Genomic DNA, 16,804 nt, shown 5'->3' with positions numbered 1-16,804 from the left:
TTTAATTATAGTTTTAATGTGCTTTGCGTTCAGTTGGTTTGAATCCTACTCATATCCTTGTGCCGAGATGCTGGGTCGGAAATTGCAACTTGAAGCGGTTTTAGCATAATTTGTCTTCCGAAACACACACACATCCTTTGGCGCACATTTCCAGAAATTAGAGCATGGATGAGAGTCATATTTTGGGCATCCGACAGAACAATGCAGGGCTTATGCTCCACTAATAATAGACCAGCATCCTTAATAAGGGAATAACATAAAGTGCTTTTGCATTTTTGGCAGAAAAAAAAACAAAAGCTTAAATTGTTATTTGCTTTATCCTACTTGTTTTTAAACTTGCAAATGTTATTATTGCAGAGGTCAAGCTTTTATGGATACTTTTCAAAACAGCAATATTTTGAATTCTGTTTCGGATATCCATAAAGTTATTCCTATTCAATTGAAGCAATTTAAGCTCTACTGTTGAGTCCATAATAAGGTGCAACGCTTGCTCTGTGTTCTATGAACTGTGAAAACATGAAATCGTTAACCCGCTTCTATCCCCAACCGCTCAGCCATTATCCTCATGTGGTTTTCCCCTCAGCTTCTGGGAGTCCTTTACGGCTAGCTGAATTTCGGTGAATTATTGATTTGTGGCTGCGGTGGAAGATAAAGAGCTGCGCCAGCTGCTGCAGCAGTTCGGCTAATTGAAGTGTTGCAGACTCAGTCCGATGAGGGCAACTGCTTAGCTCGTGAATATTTCAAATAAACTACAAAATAGGTGCAAGTTCTGTGGCAAATAACAATTATGCCGTTGCTGTTGCCGTTGCCGTTGGCGTTGCAGAAATTCAAATTGAATGTGCTTATTGGGGGCCGTTCGCTTGCTTTCAGAGCAATTTGCATAATCAAGGGGGAACATTTTCATTGCATACGCATAGGGGCAAAATGTCGGGGGATATTACGCATACGCCTAGTTGGCGCAAATTGGCCCATTGGCTTCTGTTTTATCGCCGGCAAAAATTAAAATCTAAGCTCAAAGTTTTTCCTTGTCCTCTTCACAGTATTTGTGTGTGCGGCTTTGTCCTAATCACATCACGTGCGACTGTCTTGTCTCACATTACACAGTCCCCTGCCTCCGATACACTTGGAGAAAATTTAATAAATGATGAAATACAAATTTCCTTAAGCTCAAATCAAGATTCAAATCCCATCAAAGCTTTTGTCAGTGTACTTTTACTTACCAATACGTATATGCAACTAACTTTCTGGCCAAAATTACAAGCCATGTGCTGAGCCGTGGCTGTTTGGCTTGGCTGTTCTGGGCCGTGTTGGCCCGGCGTTGTCTGTTTTTGGCATTTGTCGCAATTGCCGTTAACTGCCAGCGCGTGTTGCCTGCCAACGTTTCATTATCAAAGCCGAGTTTGCCACTAAGCACGTCGTAAACAATAAGCTGGTCCTCCCCAGCCAGAATCACCCACCCATCTCCGGCACACGCTTATTACTTTCGTCCCATTAAGGGGACATGGTCGCAGGACATGGAACAGGACAGGACAACGGCCCCTGGACAGCTTTACGGCTTGCATATACCCCCATATGGATATACATGTATAAATTCTGCTTAAAATCGTTTAATACGCCAGCGTCTGGGTTGGAATATGTGTATGAGTGGGTGAGAGGCGGAGGTCCTGCCTAAATAATTACCATTACAATTTCAATTTGCTTCCTCTTTTTGATGTTTTCCAAGAAAGCCTGAGGGAATAGAGCCGCAAAATTTACGCTTTACACGCTGCAGAAATGAAGTTTTCGAGCAAACATCTCCTACTACGGTTATGAGAATTCCGCAGAATGTTTCACATAACTCTATTTGGCTCTTTCGTTTGTCTATGCAAGCTCTGAAAGCAATTTACGCAGCCATTTGAGTTCCTAATTAAATGTATAAATTGTGGAAATTTTCAATTTTAAGAAGATCCAACAGCTTCCGTTTTGGCAGTGGTTGCAATTGACATTTCATTCGCAACTGACTGCCAAGTGCTTGTACTCTAATTTAAATTAAACTAATTTGTAAATTCCCAGCTAACACACACACACACACACAAGAGCAAACAGACTCGAAACTTTCTTTTTGTGTGCTTGTGTGTGCAAGTATCTGTGTGTGTTTGCCCTCCACATGCCCTTGTGTATATTTTTAACCCAAATCCATTAGAGAAGTTACTCAAGAATGCTTTAGATATTTATGTGCTGTGAGCGCGCTGTGTCTTAACCCGCTGCATCGCACACTGATGCAAGTTGCAGCTACAGATACAGATACAGATACACTTGCTTAGCTGGGAGATTCAGAGAGCAGAGCCGAGCAGAGCAGAGGTCACATCAAGTAAATAGCAACGTCGTCGAGGCAAACAAATACGCAAACATTTATAAGACTGCTAAGCTCATAACGAAATGCACTTACACTTGAGGACGAGGGCGCGGGGACACACAAGGATATGGGAGGGTGTTGCACCGCTTCCTTTTGACTTTTTGTACATGCTGAACACGCATACACTGAGAGAAGCGTCTACCTTAAGCACTAGCTATTGTCAGAAGGTCCCATGCTTTTGTTAGATTGTTGGTGCAATTTAAATATTAATTTTTATTCACCATTATATAGCTTTCAACCCAAAAACTCTCATCTATTTTTTTGAGTGTATTTAGTATACGCCATGTGGGACCTACTAGCTGGCTCTCATTTCCCATTCATACCGATGTCCCAGGACAATGCCAATCCGAGGCAAAAGTTGCTTTTCAGCTGGCTTAACCCAAAGCTACCGTTCACCGCTCATCGCTCAGGCGGTGTGGGTTAATGGTCCCAAAACGCCACAGATCAGGACGAGAAAAAAAGGATACTCTGGCCAGGCCAGAATGTAATTACCTACATTCTCGTATTCCATGGGAAATGAAGATATTCGAATGCGGGCAACCGCCATCGCTTGTCACTCAATTTCAGTGTTCAGCGTTCAGTGCTTGCACCCGCATTACTGCACCCTCGTGTTGCATGTGCGGCATACAATATATAGCGTATACGTATGCATATCCTGGCTCGCCACTTCCATCGTGCCTTACCACTTATTTCTCCTTTTCGCCCACATGTCCGCGCATATTAAAAGTTTAATGTAAATGTAATGAGCGCCAGCGCATGCAAATGAACAGTTTTGGCTTGGGTCCTTGCACCCTCGACCCTCCTCCTCCTCCTTCTCCTCATCCTCTAGACCAGGATCCGCTGGCCATGTTCTCACACTTTTTTATTGCTTTTGCGGTTTGCAGCAGCAGCTGTGTGACATCCTTGTTGCTCGGCTGCTAATGAGTCGAGTCACTTAAATACATTGAAAGCGTTGAAAATTTAAAGGACATTTAGTCGTCAGAGTGGAGAGGCATTCCATTTTGATTATAAACATTAGAGAACTATTCTTTTGTTGGCCACTTTCTATTATTTGAAGTCCTTAACTCGACGCTCTGATTAAAACAATAAACTTTTGGAGTTATTTAAATATATAAGCAACTGAAACTCATTTGTAAAATCAATAATCAAGCTCCGCCATCTGCAGGCAAGCTTAATCATAATTATTTTTATCCAATATTCAATGTAAAATGGAACGGAAGTCCTTGCTTGACCATCTGCCATATCCGGAGTGCGGACTCTAACCTGCCACAGTTTCGCAGGCTTATATTGGCAGGACGATGTCAACAGAGGGCCCGCGAACAGTAATTGAATTGGCTTCTTTGGCGGCGGGTCTGCGGCATGTGCCTCCATGTGCTCCATCTGTTCCGCCTGCGGTGGATAGCTGGCCCACCTGGCCACGCCTACACAAACACACGCGTTTACACGCACGTGCGCACACACACACACTACAGTGGGGGCGTGATACGCCCCCTATCGCACCTTAATACGCATTCATGCATACCAAACGCACAGGACGAGTGCCAGAAAGACATCCTTCGGGACGGAATTGAATGAGATGGCAAGGGAGATGGGGTGGGTAATGCGATGGCGGCAATGAGTCGCAATGATGATGGCGTCTTCACAGTTTCCTTTTCGGCCCTGCAAGGAGGCGTTTAATTAAATGAAGTCGTTTGCATTAATGCCATCATTACGCATTTGCCTACGGAGTGGAGCCTCTTAGAGTGCTCTCATCGCTCTACGAAAAATAGGCCAAGATGCACAAAATTCATTACCTAAATGGAGAAACAGGTGCTGTTGAAGCTGTTGTCTTGCCAGTATGGATTCAGTTGCCATTTTACGAATGCGCCATTTTGTCAGAAACTGAAATAAAAGAAATCACACACTCCACTTCTCCAGCGACAGCGACCACCGGATGGCGAATCCATCGACCCAAATTCAATTCTCGCCCACGTCAAACGTTTCCACTCACTCCGGCCATCTAGTATCGAATTTCCACTTTCCACTTTCAGTTCACAGCTCTGAAAAATCAGAATTTGAGTGCTTTATTGGCCATTTTCCAGTCCCTGGGATGGTGCATGGCTACAGGGAGTAGATGCGGGCCGGTCGGTGCCAATTAAAGCCACACGGACGCGATCCCTTTTCGAACTTTGGGCCAATTAGGTGTGGGGACATTTAGCCAGTTGGACGAACAGGATTGGGTCACTAATCTACCCCAAAGTGCATGCAGTGAAAAGGACACGTTACATGGATCAGGTTCTGGTTTCAAGAAATAATAATAATAGATTAGATTAACTATTTCTGGTTTTCAGATTCTCTTTCGCATTGAGCTGCCTCTGAAGTGGCTGTGCCTCGCGGCGGTTTAGGCCAAGTTTCTGTTTCAAGTAATGTTTTTACGGCTCGACTTCCTTTTTGTGTAGCCCAAGTTTCCATTTCCACTTTTCGTTGCCCCTTCTCCACTTCTGGGGCCGCGTGTTTGTTTAAGGCTGAAGTATGTTTAAGTAAAGTTTCCTCGCAAACTTTTGTCAAAGTATTTTCTCTGTTCTCAAATATTTTCATTTGCCGAGCCAGCTGCACCAAATAATTGAGGTTTAGTTGTTTTTTTTTTTTGCTTGGTTTTGTCGGGGACATTTGGGCCAACTCATGGTTTTGGTTGCTCCTCTTTGGGCCAACATTTTTTTGGTGGCAGAGTCAGGCTGACAGGCTGCTCTGGCTACTGGCAGGCAAAAAACCAACCGAAGCCGAACCAAGTTGCGATGATTTGCGGCAAGCAAATTTATTGACAATTCATGGCTCTCTGTCTGTGTAGTGGTGGGTATATATGACTCTCTGTGTGTGTGTGTGTGAGTGAGGCCGTTCAAGCGTTTTGTTGAACTTTTGCGCAAGTTTGTCGCAAGTTTCCGTTTCCGGCTGGCAGGCCATGACAAAGTGCCGCACATTAAGCTGTAGATTTTTCATTTTTCCTCGGTCTCAGCCTCTCATCCTCTGAGCCTCCTTCCACCGTCCTTACTTTGCCTTACTGCTTGGTCCTGTTTTTGTTATCACTAAGGCCACAGCCAAGACAAACCAAAAAGCACAAAAGTTTAAATTAATGACACTCAACTATTAGCAAAATTAAATAGTGCCAAGATTATGTCTGCAAACTTATAAATGCGGTCAGGGACGAAAGGGGATTCTTATTCTTTCACTCTCTCTCTCTCTCTCTGCTGCTTTCTTATTCTCGTCCTTTGTAGTGGGCCCAATTTGCGTTGACAGCGCCCGTAAATAGGCAACAGGCTTGTAAATTACCAATGACGCCATACTCGTACGTCCTGATTGTTTGTTTTGTCAAAACTTTTACTTATTTTACTCTATAATACCCATAATACTAAAGGCCTCTGCATAATAAATATTTAAGAGCCTTCCGCTGCAGTTAACACGTTCGGTATCGATTTTTAATGACCATTTAAATTCTCAATTACAAAGTATCGCGTTGACCTCCTTTCTCGCTCGTAAGAGGATTAAGAATAGTGTATTAATATGATAAACTTTGCGTATAATCTCGCTTAATGCAGGAGAGATGTCGTAATTTATTAATAATGCATTCGCGGGGGTAGCGGGGTCAAAAACATTCCGAAAGGACCGAGACTTTTTTTCCGACTTGACAGGCACAAGAGTAATGCCGCAGTAAGGGCGTGGCCGGCGACCTGGAATTAGTTAATAAATAAACGCGGTCAGGTTGATTTGTATGTTGCCATTAAGCGCGAATTAATTAGAAATTATAGCCCGGCGAGGAAAGTGCAAATTCGTGTTGGAGAGTGTCGGAGGAGTCGTGAAAAACGTGGGAGTGGCAGGTGAGGTGGGCCAAAGTAATTGACAATTTTTGCATTTTGTCTCGCAACTGCGGCTCTCGAGCATCATTGTTTGGCGGCCTAATTGAATTACGTTAGCCAGAAGCTGAGAGCCTTACTGCCAATAATTAAAAGCGGTCGGCCAACAATCAATGGGACGGCACTCAGCTGGAGGCAGGTATCTAGTGACTACACTGGGAGAACAATGATGAGTTCTCTAACAAACGGAGAGACAATAAAAATAGAGGTCCTTTGTTCCTGTGTAGCCTCTATAGGAGAGCAACAGGCTGTGGAGAAGGCCAAGTGATAGTAATAGAAATAAATTGGCGCCGCACGCAGTTCGATGGCGACAGTATCGGGGATACTGGCTGAGACACAGACACTGCTGATACAAAAATACACACAGCTTTGGCCATTGTCTTGCTGTTTCGACAGTCAAGTGGCACTTGAGCAGGCTCCGGACCAGGCCAGGCGCTAGCTCCTAACTCCTGGATCCTGGACCCTTTGCATGTGGCAGCTCATGAATTTCCAAGTGGCAGCTTCAGTTGCCAGGCAGCTGGTTAAAAGTAATGAAGCTCCAACGACCGGCGCGTGTGTGACTCCCTCCCCATTCTCCTTCTCCATCCCCTCTGTATATGTATGTACTTGCCCTCCTTTTTTTTGTTGCATGCCCCATTTAGGCGCACGTAATTAAATCCAACTTTATTATCACATTTTGAGAGCCCAGAGAACGAAGGTACATATAGCAACTTTGGTGCGAAGGTACTTGGCCATCACCTTGTAAGCCAACTTGAGCTTTGCATGCCACCTGTACACAGTTATTACCTCTCAATTGGCTTATAATTTAAGTACATTTGTGTAGAAGGTTTTAAAAATATAAATGAAAGCAATAAGGTCTCTAAAAGAGATGAGATAATTGAGATCTGTTACTAAATTACTTTTAAAACAGTTTTAAGATTAGCTAAAGAAATCACACCTTTCCACTCCTATGTATACCCGCTTTTCTCTGTGTATCCTTACCCGGTAAGAGTTAACTAGTTCTAGTCCTAAATAAATAACTGTACAAGTCCTAGAATCCATGTTATACAAACCTTCTCGTACATCTTGTTGTTGTTTCTTGTTGAATGCTGTTGCTATTTGATAACGTTATTGCAGTTGAGTTGTTGTTCAAGACCAACACTTTCGACACCACCACCACCAACCAGCAAACCACCTGTAGCCACCAAACCACCACCAATCAACCAACCAACCAACCAACCAAATCAGTAAACCAAACCACCCAAAACAAAACCCTTCTCACCCGTTCTTAATGTGATTTATTCGCTCATATCTCTCTGTTTCTGTGTGTGTGTTTCGCTCTAGAAAACAAAAAATAAAAATAAAAACAAAAACAAAATGTTATTAATGGAGAATATGCAATTAATTTAACTCTATACTCTGCTCACATTTCTCACATACATAAATCAAATGCGAAACCAATTACAAAATTAATCAAAATACTCTGAAAACACAATGTGTGTGTTTGGCTGTGTGTGGCAAGTGCAGTTGCCACGCCCACACTGAGGCGTGAGGCGGCCATAGATGGCGATGCAAATGGAGACGGATATGGATATGGACGTGGCGATGTCGACATCGAAATCGATGCTGGGGCAGATGATGATGACGATGATATACGATGGCTGAAAGAGCAGAAGGTTCCAAATCCGACACATGACAGGCCACAAACCAAACAAACCAAAACAGCAGCAGCATCAGAAGCAGCAGCAGCCAAAGCAACAGCAATACGTCAAAGCAACATCAGCAACAGTAACAATAACAATTGCAACAACAATTACAAAAGCAACAGTAACAGCAACAGAAACAGCTACAATTTAGCCCCACGGGCCAGCTTCCCGGAGATCATGCAGCCACGGCTCTCGCTCAACGGGCTCCTCAACCCCTCGCTGATGCCCTCGCCCCGCCCCCTGTACCGGGATCACAGTTCGAGGTCAATCAACCCGCTGACCGCCTACGAGCAGCAGATGGCCGAGCTGGACGGCAGCTTCTATGCCAGCAATGCAGGCTACCTGGGCGCCGGAATGGGCGGCAGTGCCGGCGGCGGCACCACCTGCACAAATCTTACAGTGGGCGGTGGCGGGGCGGCGACATCGGTGGGTGGTGGCATTGGTGGTCCTGCCCTGGGTGGCGGTCCTTCTAGTGGTGGTGGTGGTGGTGGTGCATCAGCCATACACACAACCGAACTCTCGATCACACCCACATTGGCCAGCGATGAGCAGTTCATCGATCTGGGAAGCCTGCGGCGCTTCTCGATCGATCGCCAGAGCTTTCTCGGTAAGGCCGAAGTGATCCCAGATACCCTCCAATCCTGTAACTCCAAAGAAAGTTTATAGATATTTTAAATTCAATCCAACCTTCCAAGTAATATCTTAAATTAAAATGGCCTTTTGCTTTTTCTTACCTTCCTTGATCTACAAACTTCACCATTACTGTATCCTTCATCCTTCTAAAAGCTTTCCATTTCTCCTCAATTTTTTTTATCGACAGATCTAGGACCAAAGTTTGGCATGACCCAGCCGAAATTCGGCCAGAGCGTCTCGCAACAAGGTTTCTTCACTTCGCATGACAGCCTGGCCACACCATGCGCCTCCCGAGCCTCCAACTCGCACATGGCCACCGTAAGCACTGCCTCCGAAATGGATCTTCTGCACAACAAGCAACGCAACATGTCCCGCGGTCGCCTGAAAACGACGACCAGCGGAGATCAGCCGCTCCTGGGCACCTGGAATCGTTCCACGGGTCGCTCCACGGGCTCCCAGGATAACACCCTGGCCGGTGGCGGTGGCGGCGGTGCCACCAGCCTGGCCATGGGTGGACATGCTCAGTATGGCGGCAACTACTGCAACGGCACAGATCGGTAAGTGGACCTTTCTTTATAATTGGAAATAAATCATTAATTAAAATATTTTTCTTAAATTTAATATTTATTTTATAGCTACCCGCGCTCAAGGTCGCAGCACCACAACGCCGCCCAGCAGCCGCACCACCCCTACCAGCTGCAACACTCGGCCTCCACGGTATCGCACCACCCGCACGCTCACGGCCCGCCCTCCCAAGGGGGACCTGGTGGCCCGGGGCCGCCCCACGGCGGGCATCCCCAGCATCCGCACCACGGTGGAGCTGGAAGCGGGGGCGGTAGTGGGACGGGGCCACATGGGCAGCCGCACCACCAAAAACCACATCGCACGGCCTCGCAGCGGATTAGGGCGGCGACGGCGGCGCGAAAACTCCACTTTGTGTTCGATCCGGCGGGACGACTGTGCTACTACTGGAGCATGGTCGTCTCCATGGCCTTCCTGTACAACTTCTGGGTGATAATCTACCGCTTCGCCTTCCAGGAGATTAACCGGCGCACGATCGCGATCTGGTTCTGCCTGGACTACCTATCCGACTTTTTGTATCTGATCGATATATTCTTCCACTTCCGCACCGGCTATCTGGAGGATGGGGTGCTTCAAACGGACGCACTGAAGCTGCGCACCCACTACATGAACTCGACGATCTTCTACATCGACTGCCTGTGCCTGCTGCCGCTGGACTTCCTCTACCTGTCCATCGGATTCAACTCGATCCTGCGCAGCTTCCGGCTGGTGAAGATCTATCGGTTTTGGGCCTTTATGGACCGAACCGAGCGGCACACCAACTACCCCAATCTGTTCCGGAGCACGGCCCTGATCCACTACCTGCTTGTGATATTCCACTGGAACGGGTGCCTCTACCACATCATCCACAAGAACAATGGCTTCGGATCGCGCAACTGGGTCTACCACGACTCGGAGTCGGCGGACGTCGTCAAGCAGTATCTGCAGAGCTACTACTGGTGCACTCTCGCCCTGACCACCATTGGGGATCTGCCCAAGCCGCGTTCCAAGGGCGAGTACGTCTTCGTTATTCTGCAGCTGCTCTTCGGCCTGATGCTCTTCGCTACGGTATTGGGGCATGTGGCCAATATAGTGACGTCAGTGAGTGCAGCACGCAAGGAGTTTCAAGGTGAGTGGAAAGTGATTTTCAGAAAAAGATATTCTTAAAATTTATTCTTTATTTTGGCGATGGACCAACTTTGATACCATTGTCTTTAAGCTTTCGATACATTTGCTTAACTTCTATAAGTACTTATTTAAAGGTCATTAACATAATATTATGATTTAAAGTATATACTGGTGTATTTAAGGTGTATCTTGTTATTAAAAATATTATAATTCAGGTTTCTATGAGTGAGTTAGGTTTTACTTAAACTAGAACTAAAAAAACACTATAAAACAATACACTATTTGAAAAACAATAGACCTCTGATAGTTTCTGTATCTAAAGAAAACAAAAACCCTGAAAATATGTCAGTACTTAGCATAATTATAAATAAAAGAACAAAAGAGCAATTAAAGAAATGACAAATATTTACTTTGACAATAAAATTCCTCAAAATAGAAATTATTTTCCTCGAAAATGTATGACTTTTGGAAAAAGCGAGTCACGAATGGAAAATATTAGCTTGTATTTCACAAAATAATTTCACTTTATTTATGGCAAAGCTTTATTAAGCCAGCCGGACTATGACAATGGATATGAAGGCATGGATTTCTGTGTATCAACACAAGAATTCCAAGTTTTGCCAAAGCAGTTGACCAACTCTTGCTTTTAGTTGTCCTGACAACCGAGAAAGGACCTGCCAGCATATGAATGCGGATTATGGATGGAAAAAAAGGGGAAACACACACAAGAGACGGGAATCCATAGGACAACAATGAGCAAATATTCTCGTACTTATTCTTAAGCTGAGGCGCTGCTTGAAGGACGAATTCCGGGCGAGATTATATATAGACGTTATAGGGTTATTGTGGGGTTGAAAGCTTTGCCAGCTCGGCAATTTTATGCAAAATATTGAAATCTGGCGCTGCCATGGCAATGACGGGGCCTGCGCCGCCAGCCATGTCCATTGTGGATGGCAAGGAGCTCAAAGGACACGAGAGGACTCGTGAAGGAATCTCTTGTAGGCTCAGTTGGGCGTGCGGCCATTAGCTAAATGAACTCGTTTACTCGGCCTGGCCATAAATAACTGGACGAAATGCAAGAGCAATCCAAGTCAGCTAAGTGGAAAATGCCAAGTGAAAGGCAAAGAAGGACTAGACTGAGCTACACTGCGGGAAAATAATGATAACTAGTTTAATAAATTATATTTTATTATCTAGAATCTATACTAGTTTTATTGTTTTAGCCTTTTCTTTGGTTTAGTGACAGTTTTATTATTTTTTTTTAAGAAACTATTATTGGAAATAATTTTTGTCAAGTGTAGTATTACCGGAAACGGAAACAGTATTAAGAAGAAGAGCCAGTAGCATCATTTGTGGCTTTCATTAAGGGCACCGTCAGCTGAAAAATATTAAAGCCCCTCACGGCTCACCGCTCACGGCTCAAGGCTCACAGCTTGGACGAGGTGGCTCCAAAGGTGGCCCCGATTTGTCCTGTGGCCGAAGCGCAAACAAAGCACAATTGAACGCCAATGGGCGGTCCAGAAGGGGGCGTGGCCCCTTTATTCCTTTTGGCATGTTCTGCTTCTCCTTTTGGCTTCAGGAGAGCCTTCTTCCTGTGCGTCTTCCTCTCCATCCGTTCCATCCATGTATGTATGCGAGCTCCGCTTGCAATTGCCGGCCAACTGGCAGCTGACTTGTTTACACAACACTTTGCATGTGTGTTTGTGTATTTGTGTGTGTGTGTGGCCATTGCACATGTGTCCATGCCATGTCCTGGCTGGTGAAGGGGGAGGGGCAGGGGCGTGACAGGGGCGGGGGACTATTCTGATGGCAAAGTCAGCAAGCAAAGCTCTGGCGGCTTAATGGACGAAACGTGCTGTTGAATTAATTTCTGGCTTTATGCTCTCAATTTTTTCTTTCCGTTTTCCATTTTCATTTTTTTTCTGTGCTTTCCCCCCTCTGCAGACAGAAAAATGACTTAATGATATTAGTTTCTCGCAATTAAAGTTAAAAAACACTTTTTTTTTGCTAATTAAAACGAAGTTAGGCTGAATACGAAGGGGTTGTGGGACAACTTTTGTAGACCAATTTTATTTCATATTTTTTCTAGGCCATGTAAATTTTCTCACTGCATAGCATTGTTGCATTTTTTCGGCATATTTGTCAAAGGCAAATTTTCAATTTCAATTTTTATTGCGACCCTATGACTAATATGCGGCACTGTACATAAAGTTCATAAAGTCGCGAAAATTTATGCGACCATCGCAGTCGAAGTCCACCTCCCGACAGATATCCGTGATCTCCTCGTCGGTTAGAACGATGCCTAGGACCTGCAGAATGGAACGCATGTCCTGGGGTCCGATATAGCCGTCTTCGTCGCGATCGAAAAGCCTGAAAGCGCGCCTCAGGCTGTCCTCGCTGTCCGTTTCGATGATCCGGGGTGCCATCAGATGGATGAAGGCCATCATATGAACGTTGTGGTCCTCGTCCGAGGCCACCGAGTCGATTAGGCCGAACAGTTCCGCTTCGGTGACCTCGTGACCCATCGACAGCATCGCCAGACGCATTTTGCCCGGCGAAAGGCTGCCACTGCGGTCCACATCGAACTTTTCAAAAGCCTCCTTCAGCTCGTCATACTGCTCTTTGGTCAACTGACTCGCAGCCATCAAAAAAGGACTAGGATGGCAGGACTAGGAGGAATACCAAAACCAAAACCCAATAAAACACAAAATAATCCAGGAAAGTGGTGTACAAAAAAGCTATGTGTGTACAAAAACTGACAATCAACTCAACTCAACTCAACCGAACTCGGACTCTGCTCTCGATGGCTAATAAAACACTTAGCCGAGCTGAGTTTGTGGTTGCAAACTTTGCTGGAATAATAATGCATCATACACTACAAGGATCCAAGGATCCAGAGGGCCGAGAGCGAAAAAAAACAGAAAATAATAGAAAGGAGAGAAGCTTTGGAGAACCATCCATCAATTTGTCAATTCAGCGCTTGCCTCGAGTGGCCAGGACGATGATGATGATGATGATGATGGGCAGTAGTCCTGTCCGGTCATAAAAAACTCAGCTTACGGGGGAAAAAAATACAAATAACAGATTGAATAGTTTTAAGTGTTTGGATCAAGTTGAGTTTTATGAAGGACAATAATATCCTTTTCAAAATTATAATAAATCATTAAATTAGTAAACTTTAGCTGAAATCAAGATATCAACTCACTTCCATTACGTAGAATGACGCACATTTTCAGTTATTTTTCACTCAACTTTCACAAATTCTCAAATGCCATTGACTTTTCGGGGATTTCTAGGCTTAGCAATAAGTTTCTCGACATCAGCCCATTTGAGGCATTCAACTTTTGAGGCCTGCTGTTGCTCGTTGTTGCCCCCAAAAGGCTTTGAGCCGAGATGATAAGCAAATGAAATGTTGTCGCCCGTCCCACATGGCGGATGATTAATGATTTACATTTTTCCTTCCTCCGACCTCCCTGGACTGGGGCTGGCAAAAGTTTAAAGCAAAAGACACTTTTTCACTCTTTGCGAATTCCGCTAGTCACAGCTTAGTGACTGAGACTGGGTCTTCTGCTACATTAGCCTACATCCTGGCATCCTGTGCTCTACATCCTACTCAGGATAACTCGGAATAACTGAGAGATGCAGCAACAACTTGTGCTCGTTGCTGGCTGGCGTATTTGCTTAAGCCGAGGTCGCTTTCCTGTTTCCTTCCGCCGCTTTTCCGACTCGCCTCTTTTCGAGAGGGGCGGGGAAGGGGCGAAGGGTGGGTGGGCTCAGGCCATGAAGATTGATTTTGAAATAGTTGGTCTGCCTTTTTAAATTTGATTGACGTTATTACATTACATAACAACGTACACTAAGAGGCAAGAAGGAAAAGCAGCTGGCTTAAGTTATTCATCCATTTAGCCCCACTTAGGGTGGTGCAGGGTGGTGTGGTGGTGCGTGGGGGCCTAGGGTGGTGGCATTATAAAACTGTCATTATATTTGAGTTATTGATGGTTCTTTTTTTTTCAAAATCATTTTGCAACAATGTTGCTCCTACCCGGGCATACCATACAAACACAGCCACATGCTGACAGGCTTGGCCAGGACATCCCCACATCCTTTTGCCCCTCTCCCACTAACACACCCACACACACACACCCACACTGTTACATTCACGCTTAGTTAAACGCATGGCTGTGGCTTGTTAACGCCGACAAGAGCAAAAGTTTGCCGTTCCTGCGATAATCGACTAGCTCTCACACGGCCACGCAAAAAAGGATTGAGGATGAAGAATATATAAAATAATGAATTCTTTGAGGGGATTAAGATTTTTTAAATATTTTGCAGAGACCTTATAATCCCTTCTTTTTTGTAGTGTAGACCACCAACCGGCCCAGAGCCTTTGGTGTATTGAATTTTCCATGTTTTGGCTTCGGTCCAAACAGCATTTCAAAAACTGACATTTAAAATTATGTAAATTGTAGCCCCATCTCTTTTTGGTCACCCTCTCTATCGCTTTCTCTCTCACCGTGCCATTATGTAATTGTTATTGTAAATAGTTTTATGCAAATTTTGCCGCTGTCAGCAAAACTGTCAACGGACCTTGATTGATGCATGTTGGCAGTTTGCATATGAATCACATGACCTCCTTTCTCACTCCTTTTGGCCAGATATCTCTGATGGTATGATGCTTCTACCAATTTTATTTGCCGGCTTATTTAGTTTTAAAATATTTATTCAATTTCGAATGGTGTGAGTTTCGCCAGCAAAGTGCTCTCAGTCTTCATTTACAATTAACGTCTGTTTGGCCGGGACTTGGCTGGCCGGACTTGGCTTTTGGCCTCGCAATTAAAACAATTTACTCGCTCAATTTAAGCCAACGCAAACAAACACGAAAGGGGCTAAAAAGGAGCTGGATGCTGGATGCTGGTTGCTCTAGCATCCTGGATGCTGGTTGCTCTAGCATCCTGGATGCTGACTTAACGGAGCGGTGGAGCTGGCGAAGATTTGTAGTGGCTTTTCCAAGCGTTTTTGACTTGCTAAACGCATAATGGACTAAGTGTTACTGTTTGCTTTATTGTTTCTGTTTTTGTTTTTGTTGTTGCCAGTATAGTTGTTGTTGTTGTTGTTTTAGCCTTGTTGATGCTGCCCCACAATGGTGGCTCTAAAATAGCAGCGAGCCACGAAGTGACGAAAGGCAAACGAACTGAGCCAAGAACGCGCTTCCACATTTGCCATTGGCGCGGACGCGGCGATATCCTTGCAATACACTGAAGGAAACCAGGTTCCTTTTTAGAAATTAGTCTTAAAATTAAAATATTTGAAACATATAAATCAAAAAGGATTCAATTAAAGTCTACAACTTCCATCAAATATTCGCTATTTCTCGCTGTAAACCCTTTTTCTTTGTGACTTCCCCAGTGACAGTTACAACAGTATCCTTTTCAAAACGGACATCTCTGGGATTCCAGTGGCTGTGGGCTGTCAAAGGACTTTCCAGGGTATCGCTTTCTTCGATTTGAGTGACTCCTTGGGCCCGTACCTCTTTTTCCGTTACTTTTTATTTTCATCCTGCCGTGGCGACGGAAAGGGGGCTGCAGCCACGTCCATTATCCACTTTAAGTTGCCCGTCCTTGCTGCGTATGTATGGGTGTAAAGAGTGTATGACTGTATGGGTGAGGGTCCTTCCAATCGCCGTGTATGGGTGTGTGTGTGTGTGTGTGTGTTTTCAGCTTGGTTTGTGTTTGTTGTTCGTTTCGCTGTTTGCTTTTGCTTGCCACAGCCATGTCCACTGTGTGTGAGTGTAGGTTTGTTCAAGTTTATGTTTGCTTCTGGTTATGCCCCACAGCTGTAACGGTACTACACGTGTATTAGTATGTGTATGTGTGTGTGAGGATGGGGGGTTTCGTTGGTGTTGGTGTATATGCGGATTCCAATCAATATCGTAGACGCAGTCGCCGCTGGTGGCCGCTTTTGCCCATTAAGCTGCATGTACACCAACTTACTGTCGTATTTTTAGAACAAACCAGCAGCAGCCGAAGCAGCAGTTGTTGTTTCCTCCTTTCAGTTTTTTCCTTTTTTTTTGTTTTTTTTGTTTTTTACATTTTTTTCCCCCGTTTTTTCTGTGTGTTTTGTATTCTGCCGTTGTATTACGGCATGTAGCTGCTCTTTAAGGGCAAAAGTATTCCATTATCCTTGAATGGCGAATTTGCCAAGGATTTCAGCCCAGCGCCCGCTGCATCTGGCATGCGCATTGTTATTGCAAACGGCTGCCCCTTGGCACCCAGCCTCGCTCCTGCCACAGCAAACGCTCCACAAGGTGCTCGCCGCATTTATTTTTAGTTACCGCCTGAATAAATCCATCCCAGCATTTCATTCGACCATCTCCACTCTCTGCTGCCACGGCTGCCACTTGGCCATTGTTTGTTGCCTCATCCAACTCCTGAAGGCGCAGCCCAAGCAGCGGCAAATGCATAATTAAGGTGCAAAAATCAGAGGCGGAATACATTTGGCTCGAAATTGGATATCCC

The 16,804-nt window shown here is 44.9% G+C and overlaps 2 protein-coding genes across 3 annotated transcripts in view; one reads left to right on the top strand and one right to left on the bottom strand.

Moving 5' to 3' along the window:
- Nucleotides 1–16,804, top strand: part of LOC108121401 (cyclic nucleotide-gated channel beta-1) — a 58,957-nt gene that overhangs the window by 30,420 nt on the left and 11,733 nt on the right. For both annotated transcript variants that reach the window (XM_017235468.3, XM_017235467.3), the window contains exons 3-4: nt 8,788–9,157; nt 9,236–10,290. In XM_017235468.3, coding sequence (XP_017090957.1) covers nt 8,788–9,157; nt 9,236–10,290 — 1,425 coding nt within the window. The remainder of the gene's footprint in view (nt 1–8,787; nt 9,158–9,235; nt 10,291–16,804) is intronic.
- LOC108121405 (uncharacterized) lies at nt 12,443–13,065 on the bottom strand. The gene has a single exon (XM_017235473.2). It carries the CDS (start codon nt 12,932–12,934, stop codon nt 12,476–12,478), a length of 459 nt encoding a protein of 152 aa, XP_017090962.2. The 5' UTR covers nt 12,935–13,065; the 3' UTR covers nt 12,443–12,475.

Source organism: Drosophila bipectinata, chromosome 2R (genome assembly GCF_030179905.1).
Source record: "Drosophila bipectinata strain 14024-0381.07 chromosome 2R, DbipHiC1v2, whole genome shotgun sequence".
Classification (NCBI taxonomy): Eukaryota; Metazoa; Arthropoda; class Insecta; order Diptera; family Drosophilidae; genus Drosophila; species Drosophila bipectinata.
Note: the sequence above shows the minus strand (reverse complement) of the source record. Positions and strands in the feature narration are given on the sequence as shown.